The sequence below is a fragment of the Piliocolobus tephrosceles genome, chromosome 14 (genome assembly GCF_002776525.5).
Source record: "Piliocolobus tephrosceles isolate RC106 chromosome 14, ASM277652v3, whole genome shotgun sequence".
NCBI classification, from domain to species: Eukaryota; Metazoa; Chordata; class Mammalia; order Primates; family Cercopithecidae; genus Piliocolobus; species Piliocolobus tephrosceles.
In genome coordinates, this window is record NC_045447.1 from 73,818,669 (window position 1) to 73,836,527 (window position 17,859).

Here is a 17,859-nt window from a genome sequence, read left to right on the forward strand (position 1 = left end):
ATGACAGGAAAATTGATGTGATCTCCAGAATTATGACCACTCATGGGCTTAGAAGTCACCTAAAATTAGAATTGACTATATATACATTTTCCATAAGCAAGGGCACATTGGTTTAGAAAATATATTTTGCCTATCTGATCATCACATTTTTTTGATTGGTTTTATCTCTTTAGATTCTTTATGATGATGGGAAAATGGTAGAAGAAGTAGATGGCCGAGCCACACAGAAGTTAATTGTCAACCTGAAGCCTGAGAAGTCATATTCATTCGTGCTGACAAATCGTGGAAACAGTGCTGGTGGGCTGCAGCACAGGGTCACAGCAAAGACTGCACCAGATGTATTACGTACCAAGCCTGCCTTCATTGGGAAGACCAACTTGGATGGCATGATTACTGTGCAACTGCCTGAAGTACCTGCAAATGAGAATATAAAGTAAGTTGATTGAAGGGTTAGGGCTGAAGGTAAATTGAATTTATTCAATTCATTGAATAAATGAATTATTGGTAAATAAGAACATTATGTCTCAAAATTATAGAGGTCATAAAAGAAGATATTACTTAATGTAGTGGAAGATTCTTCTGCTCAGACTCCCAGTTTTGCTATCCGAGGTCTGTTACAATGTGTCCTAGTATTCATTGTAACACAGATTTTCGTTCATTTAACGCTGAGTTTTTAATCTGTGTTGCAGGGACAATGTTATTTAGGAGAAACACAAAACATATAGAACATGGTTCTTACTACAGAGCTTTTTGTTTGTTTGTTTTTGTTTTTTTGAGACAGAGTCTTGCCCTGTCAACCAGGCTGGAGTGCAGTGGTGCAATCTCAGCTTAGTGCAAGCTCTGCCTCCTGGATTCAAGTGATTCCCCTGCCTCAGCCTCCCGAGTAGCTGGGATTACAGGCGCCTGCCACCATGCCCGGCTAATTTTTTGTATTTTCAGTAGAGACAGCATTTCACTATGTTAGCCAGGGTGGTCTCAATCTCCTGACCTCGTCACCTGCCCACCTCGGCCTCCCAAAGTGCTAGGATTACAGGCGTGAGCCACTGCGCCGGGCTACTGCAAAGCATTTTATGTCATAGTTTATGGAATAAGGTGAATAGGTGATTAACTCTAATATTTGGCAAAATATTTTTCTAATTATGAAGAAGTCTCACAAAGTACTATAAGGCTGAAAAAAATATTGGATGAAATTAGATGATGGTGTATGACACTGATGTATTACAAATAGGAAAAATTCCAACAAGTTAAAGTTAAGAATGACATTGGAAAAAAATATAAATATTAGAAAATTCAAGTGATCTGGTTCGAATGTAGCACAGCATAGAGGCCAATAGGCCTGAAGTGGAAATTAAATCTGGTCAATTAGTTTGTCCAAGGACATATAGCTAGTTGGTCGCATAACTAGTAGAAGAAAAAAGTATTTTCACCAAAATGTATGAACCACAAGTACTGTGGTGGACCCTGGGGAATTAAAAAAGATGGATTCCTGACTTGGAAGACCTTACCATAGAGTGAGAGAGATACAGAGAAACAGACAGATATAGTAAGCGTTAATGACAGAATTATGCTTTATCTTAAGAGCAGCTGATTCAGAATGGGTCAAGGAGGTTTCTGATCCCTTAATCTTAAGGGATAAATAGGAGCATACAAATAATAAAAGAGAGACTATTTGCAAAGGGAGTGGTATGTGCATAGGCCCATTACTAAAGGCACCCAGTGGTGCCATACGGCTGGATCCCAGAGTGCCTGGCCACAAGTGACGAGAGAAGGAAGAAGGAGGCATACAAGAGCCAAGGGTAAACCCTGAAGTGAAAACTATATCCTCTAGACAATGGGAAACCATTAAAGCTCTTTATACGGGAGAGTGGCATGATCACATTTCTGTAATACATAATAAAATTCCATTTTAGGAAATATTTGTTGAGCATCTGTTGTGCTACCTGTTTGGAATAAGAATAAATCCTTTGTCATTTCTTGTATCTCACATCCTCAAGTTTAGATGAAACTTGCTATGTCAGGTTTGAAGGTCAAGCAGAGAGGCATTTATCCATAGCTCATATATTGTTGGAAGTTGGAGAGACTGGAGCACCATAGAGATAGTGGTAGAGAAAATTGTTGGGAAGTGGTCACATAGTTAGTTGACTCTAGGCAAATAACAAGATTCTAAAGGAAGGTGATGATGATGGAAATAGGATGCAGAGGCAGACATGAGATACACTAGAGTAGTAGTACAGCATAAATTAGCTGCTTTAATGATGAGATCAAGGCAGTAAAATATGGCTCTGAGGTCTGAGCTTAGATGACATGAATGATGCTGTCATCCTAAAGGATAAAAACATTCAGAAGTAAATGAGTTTAACGTTGGGTGTATTAATATGAAATATCAGTGAAATACCTAGTTAGAAATGTGGGCTTAGAGAAGTTACTAAGGTTAAAGATGGCCAGGCATGGTGGCTCACGCCCGTAATCCCTGCACTTTGGGAGGCTGAGGTGGGCAGATCACAAGGTCAGGAGTTCGAGACCAGCCTGACCAAAATGGCGAAACCCCATCTCTACTAAAAATACAAAAATTAGCCGGGCATGGTGGCACACGCCTGTAATCCCAACTACTCAGGAGGCTGAGGCAGGAGAATTGCTTGAACCTGGGAGGCGGAGGTTACAGTGAGCCAAGATTGTTCCACTGCACTTCAGCCTGGGCGACAGAGCTATACTCCGTCCCCCCCCCCCCAAAAAAAAAAAGAAAAGAAAAAGAAAACCAGATTATAGATATACATTTAGATGTTGTTAACTAAATAGCAAGGGTTTCATGGAAGAAGACAGAATTATTGAAGCAATGAGGGGAAAATGTGGAGCAAAAGACTAAAAGAAAGGTCTCAGTTAATAGGAAGAAGAGAGCCAGTAGAGGACACAGAGGGGGATTGTTGGAAATCTAAGAGGAGAACTGAGCCAGAGCAGCATGGCAAAGGGATTTTCTAGAAGGAGAAAAATTCAAAAAGTGGTCAAAAACTCCCCAAACTCCAGAAAACTTAAAGCAGACGGCTGAGAAAATCAGGTATTAAAAAATACAATCAGAAATAAGAAGTTTTAAAATAGTATAATTTGTGTAATTTAGGTATAATTAATAAATTCAGACATGATACACATCTAAAACAACCTTTCCTGAGTAAACTTTCAATTATTGTTTATTTGATAAAATAATTGATGAATTTCAACTAGGTGACAAAATTTCAAAGAGATTATTACTGAAATCAGTGAAAAGAATTTCTAAAAGATTATTACTGAAATAAATTCAGTGAAAAGAATTTCTAAAAGACTATTCCTAAAATAAATTCAGTGTAAAATAAAGTCTTCACATTTGTCTACTCTTATTTTTCTTTCTTTCTTTTTTTTTTTTTTTTTGGTTGAGATGGAGTCTCATTCTGTCGCCCAGTCTGGAGTGCAGTGGCCCCATCTCTGCTCACTGCCAACTCTGCCTCCTGGGTTCACGTCATTCTCCTGTCTCAGCCTCTCGACTAGCTGCAACCACAGGAGCCCACCACCACGCCAGGCTAATTTTTTTTGTATTTTTAGTAGAAACGTGATTTCACCATGTTAGCCAGGTTGGTCTCGATCTCCTGACCTGATGATCCACCCACCTCAGCCTCCCAAAGTGCTGGGATGACAGGCGTGAGCCACGGCGCCCGGCCCTTCTTTTTCTATAATCCAGAAATCTGAAGATGAGAATTGAGTATGTGTGTAATTTTTATCCCAACAAATTTCAGTATGACAGTGGGATTATATTCATTGATTTGTGTATTCATTCTGAATGTTTATTAAAATTGATCTTGACAGATAAAGGATATTTATGAATTTTTAAAATCACTTCATTGAAATATAATTGATATGTAAGAAGCTGTGCCGTGCGCGGTGGCTCAAGCCTGTAATCCCAGCACTTTGGGAGGCTGAGATGGGCGGATCACGAGGTCAGGAGATCGAGACCATCCTGGCTAACACGGTGAAACCCCGTCTCTACTAAAAATACAAAAACTAGCCGGGCGAGGTGGCGGGAGCCTGTAGTCCCAGCTACTCCGGAGGCTGAGGCAGGAGAATGGTGTAAACCCGGGAGGCGGAGCTTGCAGTGAGCTGAGATCTGGCCACTGCACTCCAGTCCGGGCGATAGAGCGAGACTCTGCCTCAAAAAAAAAAAAAAAAAAAAAAAAAAAGAAGCTGTACATATTTAATATGTATATCAGTTACTTCTTGATCATCTACCCTGGTAGCAGTCAATGTTAATGTTTCAGGGATTCAGTAGTGACGGTGTGTTCTTTCTCATTGTTCTCATACAACATAGTTAATTGGACAATTTGGACAAGCAAAGAGTTCACTGAAGCAGAGTCCTATAATAGAGAAAATTAGATAGATAAGGGAGGCTGTAGATGAGGCTCCTAACTCCAGCTTATTAGTTCAACAATCCTAGAGAAAGTGACAACTGAGGCTTTTTAAGCTGAGGCTTAAAAAGTGACAGGAAGTTAGCTGGGCCATGGGAGTAGGAGTAGGAAGACAGCCGTTCACTCACAGGATACAGCGTCTCTGATGGTGTAGAGGCAAGAGAAAGACTAGCAATTGTTATTTGACCACATTGTACTTGTCTGCCTCTTAAAACTTTCCTGCTGGCATCCAACAAATACATATTCTATACACACTGTTTTGTCAGTGCTATTTTTGGAATAGGAAAATGACTGAGATTAAAGTCCTACCTGATAATAAGAGAATAGATTCAGAAACTAGATAATGTGAATATAATAGGATGAATACTTCCAGGTATTGTGAAAACATAAATATCAAGTTTTACCCCGACTTGGAATTTAGCCCAACTTGGGAGGGGAGGCCTCCTGAAGGTGATCATATCTAATCTGAGTCTGATAGCATAAGAAACATTTAAGAAAGGTGAAAAAGTTACAAATAATGAAAGAACAGGGAAAACATAGACTGTAAATTCATTCCATTAAAAATCATGCATGTCTCTTCAAGAAAAGAGCAGTTGAGAGAGGAAAATAGTGTAGTATATTCTTCAGCATTTACTATTAATTTAGTTTTCAATACTTTCTTTTATTTATATAAAAAAATGACCTTTAAGAGGCTGTTCACCAAATTATCTTGATAAAATGTGTTAGCTATTACTGGAAATTGGCACTTTTAGTCCATTAGTGGTAAACTTTAGTTTCATTTTCCAATTTCTGAAGGAGTTGTGAATATTGCAGAATGTTTTCTACCTTTGTCAGTTTTTTTTTTTTTCTTTTTTATCTTGTTCAATTTTTTTTGGTTTTGTTTTATTTATGTACTTTCCCCTTCTATATTTGAAATGGGAGTCAGGAAAAAGGTATAAAACTTGACATCACAGAAATGAGACCACTATGAAACAGAAAAAGAAAGCCAACCATTATGGACATTTTTTTGTTTTCTAGAAATGAATTAAAGATCCTCAGAAATATATTACAGCCACTTTGGGGAAGAAATGAGTGAAAGACTAAACCAGGAAAGTACTTGAGTGGGAAAAGTATCAAAGAAATAGAAAATGAAAAGCAAATCTTTTAGTGAAAAGCCTTAGATGATTTCTATTTAGTGGAATTCTTAAAGGGATAGTACTATAAGGTTACTGTTCCTGTTTTCTAGATTGGTTAATGTAGCGCGGTCAGGTATTACAAGAAGCTCTGTGCCGGGCTGTGTCACTTGCAGTGGTTGGCAAGTTTAGAAATTAGCAAAGGTTGTAGCTTTTTATTCAGTATTCTGTGAGAAAAATGTGAGGAAGAAACAGAACTCGTTCTAGAACTGTGGGCAGGTTGCTAACTTTTATTTAGATGAAAGCTATCCAGAAAAATGCTTCCTATTTGTTTTCAAGCAAAGTGCAGTTTTGGTGATTGACACCTGTTCTGTTGACCAACAGAAACCGTGCTTTCATTTCTGGCCAAGTTAATCAGGAGGTCTTGGCCCCTACTCCTTAACTCCTTACCACCTAAAAACAAAAGTCTTTAATGATTTCTAGTTAATTTAATATCTCTTTACTTTCATACTTGGTTTTTATATTTTTTGTGTGCCAAATTAGGAGAGTTCCCTCACAGAAAGGCTAAATTTATTTTGTAACAGCCTTAAGGATGCTGCAAATTCTGGTATCAGGAATTCTGTGGTGCTTAAACCTTCTATTTAAATAGATTTGGGGAGCAGAATGCCAGTCAGATCTAGCAGTGCTGCTGTTGTTCAGAAGCAAGTTGTAATGACATAGGGAACTTCTGTGACTTCATAGAGCAGAATTTTACCCTGGATATTTAAAAAATGCACAACATAGATTATACTAAGAGAAAAAACTACCAGAAGGTACTCAGTGTAAACTAATTTTATAACAACCATTTTATGTTTATAAAAAGTGGAAATGAAGAATAAGGGTATTTTATGAAATTTTAAATTTCTTTGGTCTTACTTATTTGTTCTCAACTTTTTCTTTTATACAAGAAGATTGTTATGGAAGCATGGCTTACAGTGTTGCTTCATAAGATTTGTGTTCCACTATTAGCAGCTTAATGAAGAGTAATTAATCATGTGTTTGTGAGTTAAAAGTAGTAAAGGCTTAAATTTATATACTACTTTGCAATTTACTGAGGATATTAGGTTTCATTTAAGACTCACAATAACCCTGTGAGGTAGATATTCTTCCTCTAATTTACATATGGGGAAAATGAGGCCCAATGGTACTAAGTGTCCTGGCCAAGATCATACAGCTGATACTAGTAGTAGTTAATACAAACAGAGGGCAAACTAGGTGCTGTGCAAAGGACGTTACACACACTAACTAATGTAATCGTCACAGGAGGGGTGCCCCTCATTTTATAGCCGAGGAACACAAATATAGACTGACTTGCCCTAGCCCACAACACAAAACCAGAGAGGAAAGACTTGAATTCAGGCAGCCTGGCTCCAGAGCCCACATTCTGAACCACAGGCCCTGCCTCTGTGACCCTAAGTTTATTGGTCAAAATAGGACTTTTTTTTTTTCAGGTCAATTGATAACTGATTAAAACTCCAAAAGAAGTAGACATAAACAGGACTGCCCCATAGAAACCTTAGAACTAGGAGTGACCTGGCATATATGCTTGGGTACAGATCACGGAAGTGTGTGTTTAGTGTCATGAAGCAATAAAGTCAGTGGGTTACCATGAGAATTTAAGGAGAGGTAAAGCAGGAGGCCTATGCAAGGAATGACATTCATCATTAAACTCCTAGATGGATTTTTCACCTCCCAGTTAATTAACATGTTTGAGAATGCTAATACAGACTAATACAAAAAGCCTGACTGAATTCGAAGTGGGACTGCCACAAAGACCAGAGCTTGCCTTCCCATATAATTATGGGGAACTGAGCCCCTTGATGATAACATGTTAAATGAAATTAGTCAAACTTTACTTACTATAATTAAAACTCTGAAGGTTAGATTTAACTTATCTAATTAAATCTAATAGACTGGGAAAACACAGCTTACTTTATAAGTAGTCAAGGGCTTTCCAGATATATTGATTCTGAAGTTATTTATTTTTCTATTACTTTAATAGTTAAAGTCTATGTTGAAAAGCTGTTTTGAGTCTAAATTCCAGGCTTGAGGCAGACAGGCAAAGCAGAATGTTGAGTTTAATTTTTCCCAAAAATAAAGCTAGCTCCAAAAGCAATTTATTTCTTTTTTTTTTTTTTTCATTTCAAGCAAGTTCTTTCAGCTCATATGATTTGGTTGATATGAATTTATAGGGCACATATTAGCTGCCCATTTCACTTCTAATATCTGAATCATCTTATCTTCCTTATGTCCTGTGAGATTAGAACAAGGGTCACAAGTAGGCCAGTAAAGAAAAGAATGTTTGCAATAAGCAGTTATGTTTTCTAGAAACTCTATTTGGGCATGCCATTGCTGATTTGAAGAAAGGAGAAAAAGCTTGATGAGACTGAGAGTTGAAAATTCTGATGGAGAAGAACTGCCAAATATTTTTGACTGCCTGACTTAGGAGAGATGTTAATTCCTGAGAGCCACGTATTATACCCACTTTCTTTGCAGTAGAAGAATAATTCCATGATAAAATGGCAAAGTTAAGCAAATTTGGGGGGTATTATATGTATGTCTGCTTTAGTAATGTGTTTATAAATATATAAATTTGTTGTATAAGAAAACTTATAGATTAAAAGTTGTCCACAGAGACCATATAATGGGGGTCATTGGTGTAAATAAAAATCAGGGAAGATTTTGCTTAGAAAATAATAAGTTAATAGGTATTTAAGGAAAAAGAATAGTTAACTAGGTGGGAGTGACAAAGTTCCAGGCAGGTGGAACAGAATGATCAATGGTTTAATGAGAGAATGGACTTAGGCAAGGATCTTCAACCCCTGGGCCATGGACGAGTACTAGTTCCTAACCTTGTTGGGTACCTGACCACACAGCAGGAGATAAGCAGTGGGGAGGGAGCATTACCACTGGAGCGAGCCCCTCCTCCTGTCAGATCAGTGGTACCATTAGAATCTCTCAGGAACATGAACCCTATTGTGAACTGCACATATGAGGGATTTAGGTTGCTGGCTCCTTATGAGAATCTAATGCCTGATGATCTGAGGTAGTACAGTTTCATCTTGAAACCATCCCCCCAACCTCCACCCTGTCCATGGAAAAATATTCTTCCATAAAACCAGTCCTTGGTGCCAAAAAGGTTAGGAACCGCTGGACTAAGGTAAATGCAAGAAACTGAAAGTCTGTCGAGGTATATATAGCTGAGAGGGCATAGTCAGAGGGATTCAGGCAATATCCTGCTGGCCTTCTGATACCTTTCAGGCTTTATCCTAAGAGAAATGAGGATCCATTGAAATGTTTTAAAAAGTGGAAATGGCACAACAAATTTTGTACTGTGAATTGAAAATTTCAGAGGCTGCACTAGAAGGGGCTAAAGTCAATAGAGAGAGTTGAGAGAGTAAGGTCACAGTCTGGGTATAAGACATGGAATGAGGCCAGAAGAGTGGCAGTAGAGATGGAGAGAAGCACATGCACTGGAGATAGGGTTTGGAAGTGATAGAACTTGGCAATAGATTGAGTATGACAGAGGAAGAGAATAAAGGCAGATTGTCAATGGCAACACCTAGGTTTCTGGCTTGTGCAGTGAAATGGATTGTAATGCAATATTAGGGAGGATTTATTTTGCAAGGCATATTATTTTATTTTAACCACAGTAAATTTTGGGTGCTTTTGTACTCCAAATGGAGACATTAAGTTAAAGTCGGATAAACCAGTGAAATTCAGAAGAACATTCTTGGCTAAAGATATGAATCTGAAAATCATTTGCATATAGCTAAGAAATGATGCCCTGAGCTGGAATGAGATCTAGGATGAAAATAGGGTCTGGATAGAAGTTCTTGGCCAGAACCTTGAGGAATGTCACCATTGTGGCTGGGCCACAGATGATAAATTCTGCTACAGAAATAAGGTTAGTGTGGAAAGAGGTATACATAGAAATAACAGAAGAATATCACAGAGAAAGGGCTCAGAATGTTTCATCGAGAGTGTTAACATCTTAAGGTTTGCTAAGAGGTCAGGAAGGACAGAAAAGTGTCAAAAACTCCCCTTTTAATGTAACACCCTGGAGATGACTGAGCACCCTGGCAGTGGCAGTGAGGTAGAGTGAGGAGGCAGGCGCTAAAGCCTAGTCAGCCGGGAAGTGAGGCAAAAGGGAGGCAGTGGGAGCAGCAGGAACACACAGCTATTTGCAGAATTTTGGCAGTCAGGGGTGGGAGAGAGAGAGGTGACTAGAGTGGGATGTGGTTTGTTTTGTTCTCTGTATTGCACATATTTATACATGGTTGAAAGCTAAGGGATGGGATCAAATGAGGAAGGAGAAGTTGAGCTAGGAAGGAGTACAATGTATGGTAAACTTCCTAAGAAAGTGAGAAGATGGAAAACAGTTCAAGAGATAATTAATGGCCTTCAAAAGTAGGGCCAGCCCTTCTACTTTACCAAAAGAAAATTTATGGTTTGTTTACGGATCTAGATAGGCTTGTAGTTTGGCGACAGATGATGAGGGAATAATTGTCTGAATCTTTGCATTTTCTCTGTATATGAGAGATGAGGCCATCTTCTAATGGGGAGGTTTGAACGTCCAAGGTTTCAAAGTAGAGGAGAAAGTGAGAACGTTACTGTGGAAAATGGAAGGACTAGGCAATTGGAGAAGTTATTGGGAAACTAGGTAGTGGTAAGATTGCCAGGCCGTGTTGAAGGCCTGACTGGGTTTTCTGATTGTCAGTTTATGGCATTATTCTGCCCTGTGCTTTATTTCTCAAGTTGTGTTCAGCTCCCTGGATTCTGGCAGAGAGGATGGCGAGCATAGATTTCAGCTAAGGTAGGGTAGAGGAGATGGGCTTTGGAAAGGGAGAATTGAAGAATCTGAGAGGTTCAGTGGTACATGGGCCAGACCTATGAAGGTTGAAATCACCCAGGATGATGGCAGAGTTTGGAGAAAAAAGAAGGCCGTGAACCCTGCAAAAGAATCTTCCCTGAGAGAAAGGAGATGCTAGGGGAGGTACCAGATGGCAAAACTCAGCCAGAGAAGATCATAATATAGCTGGATTGCATGAACTTCAAAAAAGAAGGGGTTTGTTACTACCAAAGCAAGAAGGTGGAAGAAAAATACCTGCAGGAAGCTCTGGGAAGCCAGGAAAGGAATCCCAAACCCTTACTCTGAGGTTCATGGGTAGGGGAGGAGGGATAAATCCACAGCTGCCATATGAGAAGGCTGCAAAGGAAGCAGGACCCTCAGGGGAGAGACAAGTTGCAGGTAAAGCAAGGAAGTTGATGTTTACAAAGCCATAGTTGCAGAGAGCACAGTTGAAATGTGTGGATTTAGACTGAGATGAAGCTTTGTATAATACAGAATTTCAAATTGCCACTACCCTATTTCTTTCAATGTGCAAGAGCTGCTTTGAAGCAAGCTTCACTTTGACTGCCCTAGATGAATGCTTTAGAGATCACTGGAGAAAAAAGGTTAGGGATATCTGGCCGTACCATTAATTAATTGCTGTGGGGGAGGCTGTTCAATTCTTATCCCAGCCCCAAGTAAAATGAGTAGTTGGGGAGTGCTGCCGAAGAAAGAATGGATTTTTTTTTCATGTACAAGAATGGCAAATCAAAGTATGAAAGCAGAAGAAAAAATTAATGAAACTCATCAGCTTAACCTTGATTTACAGGATTCTGAAGGAGGACAATGGTAGCGCTCTGATAATATGCAATATCGCTGCTTTATGTATAGAGCTCTTCTGACTTCGAGCAGTTGGTAGTGAAAAGTAAGAGGTTCCTTGACAAGTGTGTTTATCAAGCACATTTGCAGTGTGATTTTGTACGCTCAGTTGCAGCTCTGTCATTCTCCTCCATACTCATGTAACATGATGGACTTGTTTGGCAAATCCTTCAGGTGGTGGGAGGACAGGAAGAGGGGGAAGCTTACTCTGGATCATAAAATAAAAGATATTGGTCTCTGTCACACACTCCAACTCTGCCTTCTCCTCATCCTCCTTGATCATTATGATTATTTGTAGTAAAGAAAATGAATGGCTAGGTGGTGTAATCCTGTGTATCTGTTGATTAGTTGCTCAGGGCACCATGGAGAAAGGATTGTGGTGTAATTGTCTAGTTTGACTTGAATTCTCGATTAGGGGGAAAAGAAGTTTGACAAGTTCTTTAACCTGCAGCTCACGGAATTTCATAGAGTCTTACTGAACAAGATAGTTCAGATGCATCTCTCCAACCGTGAGGTTCATATTAGCCAGTAGCAGCTGGCATCTGTTTACTGCTATATACACACTGTGCTGAGCACATTCAGTGTATTTCCCCCCATATCACAGCCTGATATTTTTTACTTACATATTTCAGAATATATAACTGAGATTTTGGGTCTAAGCCCAAGATCAACCCAAACTCTCAGCCAGACATATCTCCAAGTGCCATATTCTTCTCCAGAACGCTCTAGAGCAGTGCCATCCAACAAATATAATGAAAGCCACATGTAACATTTTAAGTTTCCTAGTAGCAATGGTGAAAAAATAAAAAGTGGGTGAAATTAATTTTAATAATTTATTTTATCTAACCTAATATATCCAGATTATTATTTTATAATGTCATCATTATTTTAAAAATTGTTACTGAGATACTTCACACTTTCTTTTATTGCTACGTCTTTGAAGTGCAATGTGTCTTTTACATTTGCAGAGGGTCTCAGTTTGGGCTAGTCACATTGGCAGTGCAGGGGCCGGTGGATACAGTACCAGACAGCTCTGCTGTAGACCCTTAATGAAAACAGAGTTTTTAATCGCGGAGAGTTTACTGAGTTTATTACAGGTTTTGCTTTGAGATGAGTAGAAAGAGGCCTTCCTGGCCTCTGTGGTCTCTGTGATTGGTCTCTGTGATTCAGTGTGACACAGGGTTGGGAGTGTCCTTCCTCTTGTTTCTTTGTCCTGTGTGGTGGCCTCCTCTTTTAAAGGTATATGGGTATGTTTGGGTCCGTGTGTGTGTTCATTTTCACAGTAAATCTCCATGAAGTGTATGGAGTCCTTAGAAAATACTTTATGATACACAGAGTAAATAAGAAAAAGAAACAGACCGCTGCCACCGTTAAGATAAATGTAGCTTTGCGTCCCATTACTATCTGTTTAATTTGGCGATTATTTAATCTCTACAGATCTGTCTTTTTTGCCTGTGACCAATCCTCGTAGCTTTATAAGCTATACCTAGGCTTTGCTGAAAGAATTTCTCTATAGGAGGACAAAACCAGATTATGCGTTTAATATAGTACCTGAGAAGTAGGAAGTGATTAATATGTTATTATTATACAGTATGTTCAAAGTCCTTGTGTAGTTACTACTAAAAATCAGTATGAGCAGAATCCCTAAACATGTATATGAAAGAATATATTCTATACTGAAGTGACAAAACAGCTTTACAAATAACCCATACCTATTTCTGGACGGGTGCCTTTATACATTCCTTAAATTTTAATTGACCGTTCTCAGTGTAAGGATTCAGTTACTTTTGTCTTTTCGTATAGATGTCATTATATTGATAGCTATTTCGAAGGCCCTTAAGTTGTGATTTTCTCCAGTTTTCTGAGGTACTTACCTTGAGGTTTGAGGTTGATGGGTAGAAAAAGAAGGGAATTTTTAATGTCTTACTCTATGCAATTATACCTAATTTTTGTTGCTTAAAAAATTTTAATTCAAATAAAGAAGCATTTTAGGTTTGTATAAACAACAGTACTAATCGGTGTTTATGTGAGCTAGGAGTAGAATTTTTCTAATACACCCCCTTTTAAAAACATCTTCTTATAAATTAATGTCATAGAAAATATTTGGTTCAGCAGCTCATGGTGGTAGATTGCAATATTCCAGCCTTGTATGTGTCCAGCACCAGGGCCCTAACAAACTGTGCCTGCTCTGTTTATGATACCTAATAAAGAGCAGTCAACCATGATGATATTACCATACAAGATCATTGCAATCACACATAAACGTCTTCCCATGTTGTTTTTAAAATTGAACAAACAGGTGGTTATTTGTCACTGATGTAAAAAATGGACAAGTCACCCCATATCCATAATTTGCCTTCAGCCTCACTGTTCTGTGGAAGATTTAAGGGTGTATCCACGTTTTCCTCCTTTGAACTAACCTAACTTTTATGTATTCATTCTTGTGCAGAGGTTACTACATAATAATCGTGCCTTTGAAGAAATCTCGCGGGAAATTTATCAAGCCATGGGAGAGTCCAGATGAAATGGAATTAGATGAGGTAACTATGTCATTGTTGGCTATGTCTTCCATTAGTTATTTAATTTGCTACATATCCACCCTCTCCCTTTGAGGCCTTTCAGGATCTAATCTGGATGCTGGCTTCTCCATACCTAGCTGGTTGCATGGTTCAGTACTGTGGGCATGCTAACCCCTGGGGATCCCAACAAAGATCCTTTGGCTTTAATTAAAAAACATTAAGTTGCAATAAAGCTTACAACCTGTCTAATCTTTGTTGGCCTTAATATTTTGCCCCTTGCCCCCAGTAAAACATGATGCAGAGGTGTGGGAGGTGAAGTGAATTGTCAGCAAAGACTTAATCACCATTGATATAAATCCCAAGGTCCCCTTCATTAGTGAAACAGTTGCTGAGGCTGTTACAAACACCAGATTGCAATTTGCAGCAGAGTTCATCTGACCTACTATCTGTGGTCTTGACCAGTTTCTCGCAGAATTCTGTTGATTACCAAGTGTTTGCCTTATTCTATATTCTGTAGGTTTTCAGAGTCAAAAATGCATTTAACAATAGAGAAAACAAAACAAATCACAAAATTGTGAGCAAAGCAACATGTATAGAACAAGAAACAACAAATACTAAATATATAATATGGATTTCCAAAATCTTACAACAGCAGGTGCATTATAATTGGTACTCTTCTTGTATAAGGACATTTTTGAAAGGTAATGCATAACATGAAGAACAAGACATAATTATTACATACTTCTATTTAGATAAGAAAATATGATCCAGAAGTGTTGAGCTAGATGCCCAGAGGACCACAGCAAGTTAATGAGTAGAATTCACATTTTAAAATACGAAAGAGCCTTTGTTATTTTAAGAGGATGCTGTTTTCAATCAGTTCATAAGGCAAATAACCAGAATGCCCCCATTTGGAAAACATGAGATTTTAATTTATTGGGTTTATTTATAGCATAGGCCACATCTTGTAGTACAACCTTTTATTTCTAGGTGCTTCTTCTGCCTCAAATTAGTACAAACAGAGCAAGGAAAAGAATAAATTCCCTACCTACATTACAGAGAGGTGATGTTTATTTCATATCTATGTCTGTACAAAGGAGACTGTGATCTGACCAGAAAGGTTGTTAGCTTTCTTTGGCAGACATATGTCATCTCTAGAAGTGGGATTTATGTTATCACTGGCTCCATTTATCTGAATTAAATTTGATCAAGTTCAGATGAGGAGATGAGTTCCAGGTTAGGCCTATGCTTTTCTGTCACTAGTGATTAGATGATCATTGGGGCTGTGTAAAATGAGACATTATTTCAATAATGTCATCAAGTAATTTAGATATGTTATTAATTTAATTGTTTTGTGTTGATGGTAAAGGAACAAAGTCATTATTCTGCGATATCGAGAAAATAGTAATCCTTTAACTGAAAATGCAGAATGATCAGCTGGTCTTTTCTAAGCATTTTGAAGCCAAACATGATTTTCCTTGCAACTGACTAATCAGTTAATCTTGATATATTCTTTACTATTTTAATTGGTTCTCAGCTGAATTACAGAAGTGTCATCATTCTGTGTAAGTTGGAATGGGATTTAAAATGCAAAGGCAACTTATAGAATCTATGAATTGTTCTACCTGTTAAAAAAAAGTTTTCAAGACTTTGAGAGCCAAGCCAAAATGACATCAGATACTTTTAAATAATAAGCTTTCCTTAGAAGTAAAGCCATTTGGTAGTAAGTAATAGAAAGTGATTCTCTTTTATAGCCACGTTTTAACCTCCAAAATGCACAGCAACACTAATGGATTAAAGTATAGGGCTATATGACTTTGAACTTTCTTGCAATTAAATTCTATGGGTCTCTGCTGCTGATTCCCATAACAAAGGGTCATTTTAATCATCCAAGTTGTGGTGCATTAATCTGTATAATAGTTTGATAAAGAACATTTTATTAATTCAAAATTTTGGGGTTGGGATGGGTTGTTTCCCACTTTTCTTACTGATATAATTGAGACCACATTGTAGAATTAATGGGGGAAGAAATAAGATATGCATTGACTGGAAAATGAAAATTATTTCTGATAAAGAAGTAAAGTCCTTGATATATCTCCTGGAATTACCTCAATAATCTTGTAACCATTGTGGAGGGGAACAAATGAAAGTAGGCTATGGCCTCACTTTATGCTTACTCATCCAGTTTTTGATCCCTACAGATAATTTTTTGCTTTTTTTTTTTTCTACCATGGATAATAAAAGCATTGTAGTAATTTTATCTATAGCTTGGTACTGCCAGGTTTGACAAAGCAGTGTTCCTCTCTTAAATGTATTTGATCAAGTAATTTTTCAGAAAGGCCTATAATTCAAATTGTTGGAACCATATCATTGAATAGAATAGTGGCCTAAGGGAATTTCCACACATATGCCTCATATCTAGGCCCATAAAAAATTGAAAGAGGCTTTCCAAACAGTATTACTCTCAAAATTATCTTCTGAGTTCATTTATCCTTTGTTACGGGGATGCTCTCCACATGATAAATTTATAAACTGAAACTCCTATTGTCAAGGTCAAACTGGGCAGAGCAGACATTGATAGTCAAAATGAATTTGGAGCAGAATGACTCCCAAAATGTTAGTGATATTTAATTCAGAGCAGGTCATGTAATATATCATGAGTTTTTCATTGCATTGTACTTCAAAGGCTTGTCGTAAAATAATGTGGTCATTTGTGGTTGTAACTGTAACATGCTGGGTAACTTTGGTGTCATCCGAGCCCATTTGATCCATTTGACCCATGACACAGGAAGCACCCTACAGAGATTAGAGCAACCTAAGGGGGCAGAGTGATGTTCCAGGTTTGACTTTAATGAATGACGGCACTGGATCTAAGAATACCCAAAAGCTCAAATATTTTATTCTGAATTACTTCCTATGAGTCTTCTAAAGAAATCCTAGCAGAAAGTGATTGTGGGAATGACAATGATATGTATGAATTATGACTATTAACTGCATCTGCAATATGAATAAAATCAAGGTAGGGTTTGATCAGTGAAGTAGAAGAGGGGACACAGTCACATAAACAACTGGTGATAAATGTTTTTGATTACCCAACTTCAAAAAGCTGTTTGGCACATCTGCAGTGCATTTTCCTTCTTGGTGTAATAGGCTACTATCCTTTACTACGTATCAACAATAACCTGTGTAATGACACTTCAATTATAACATTGCATTAAATATTTGGCATCAGATTTTTAATTAGCATATGAAAAGAATCAAGATAAAGGAAATAAGACATTCATCTGTCTTGATGTAAGCAGATACATAAAAATTATATGTATAAATACACAGAGTTAGAACAATTTAGAGTATCAGAACTTAAACATTGTATTTCCTTATGATACCGTGTAATAATTAAGTAAATTAAATTATCGTTGAAAAAATCTCTAGCATGGAATTTCATTTTATTTCACTGAGTCTAATTATATATTGAGACTTTCTATTGTGCCCCAGTTTCTTCATTTATAAATTGAGGATTATAGTAGCCATGCTTATAGGGTTATTATGAGGAGTAAATTGGAGCTGATGCATGTTTAGGAACCCTAGAACAGTGTCTGGCACTCAGTAATTGCTTAATAAATGAAAACTATTATTGTTATAATTATCATTTTTATAAGTAGAGCTAAATTTGACAACAAGATTGAAAGACAGTGCTAACTTTCTAGCCTTGTGTTTTTACTGGCCAGTTGGTGCATAATTGATCAGCATAACTGAATTTATTATGGGATGGTCCAAATTTGCTAATCAAGTGATGCCCAATCTACCGTGGTTTTCCTAAAACAGCTCACGTTTCATGTAATTTTAATTGCATCAGTAAACTCAAAGTAACAGAAAATTTTAGCACATTATAAATTAAATATTATTGAAAAATAATGTCGGCAAAAATTTTCCTATAACTGAAAGACCAGTTTTTAACATTTTTAGGATACAATTTTGGAACAGCTGAACGCATTTACTACTCCCAGTGTAGAAGGGACTGTAACGTACCATCAGATTCCTAACAAAAGGAT

General features: G+C 37.7%; 1 protein-coding gene across 1 annotated transcript in view; it reads left to right on the forward strand.

The window, feature by feature from the left end:
- Nucleotides 1-17,859, forward strand: part of PTPRD (protein tyrosine phosphatase receptor type D) — a 366,160-nt gene that overhangs the window by 254,752 nt on the left and 93,549 nt on the right. Inside the window, exons 19-20 of the mRNA XM_031934008.1 lie at nucleotides 174-433; nucleotides 13,738-13,828. Of these exons, the coding sequence (XP_031789868.1) occupies nucleotides 174-433; nucleotides 13,738-13,828 (351 nt within the window). The remainder of the gene's footprint in view (nucleotides 1-173; nucleotides 434-13,737; nucleotides 13,829-17,859) is intronic.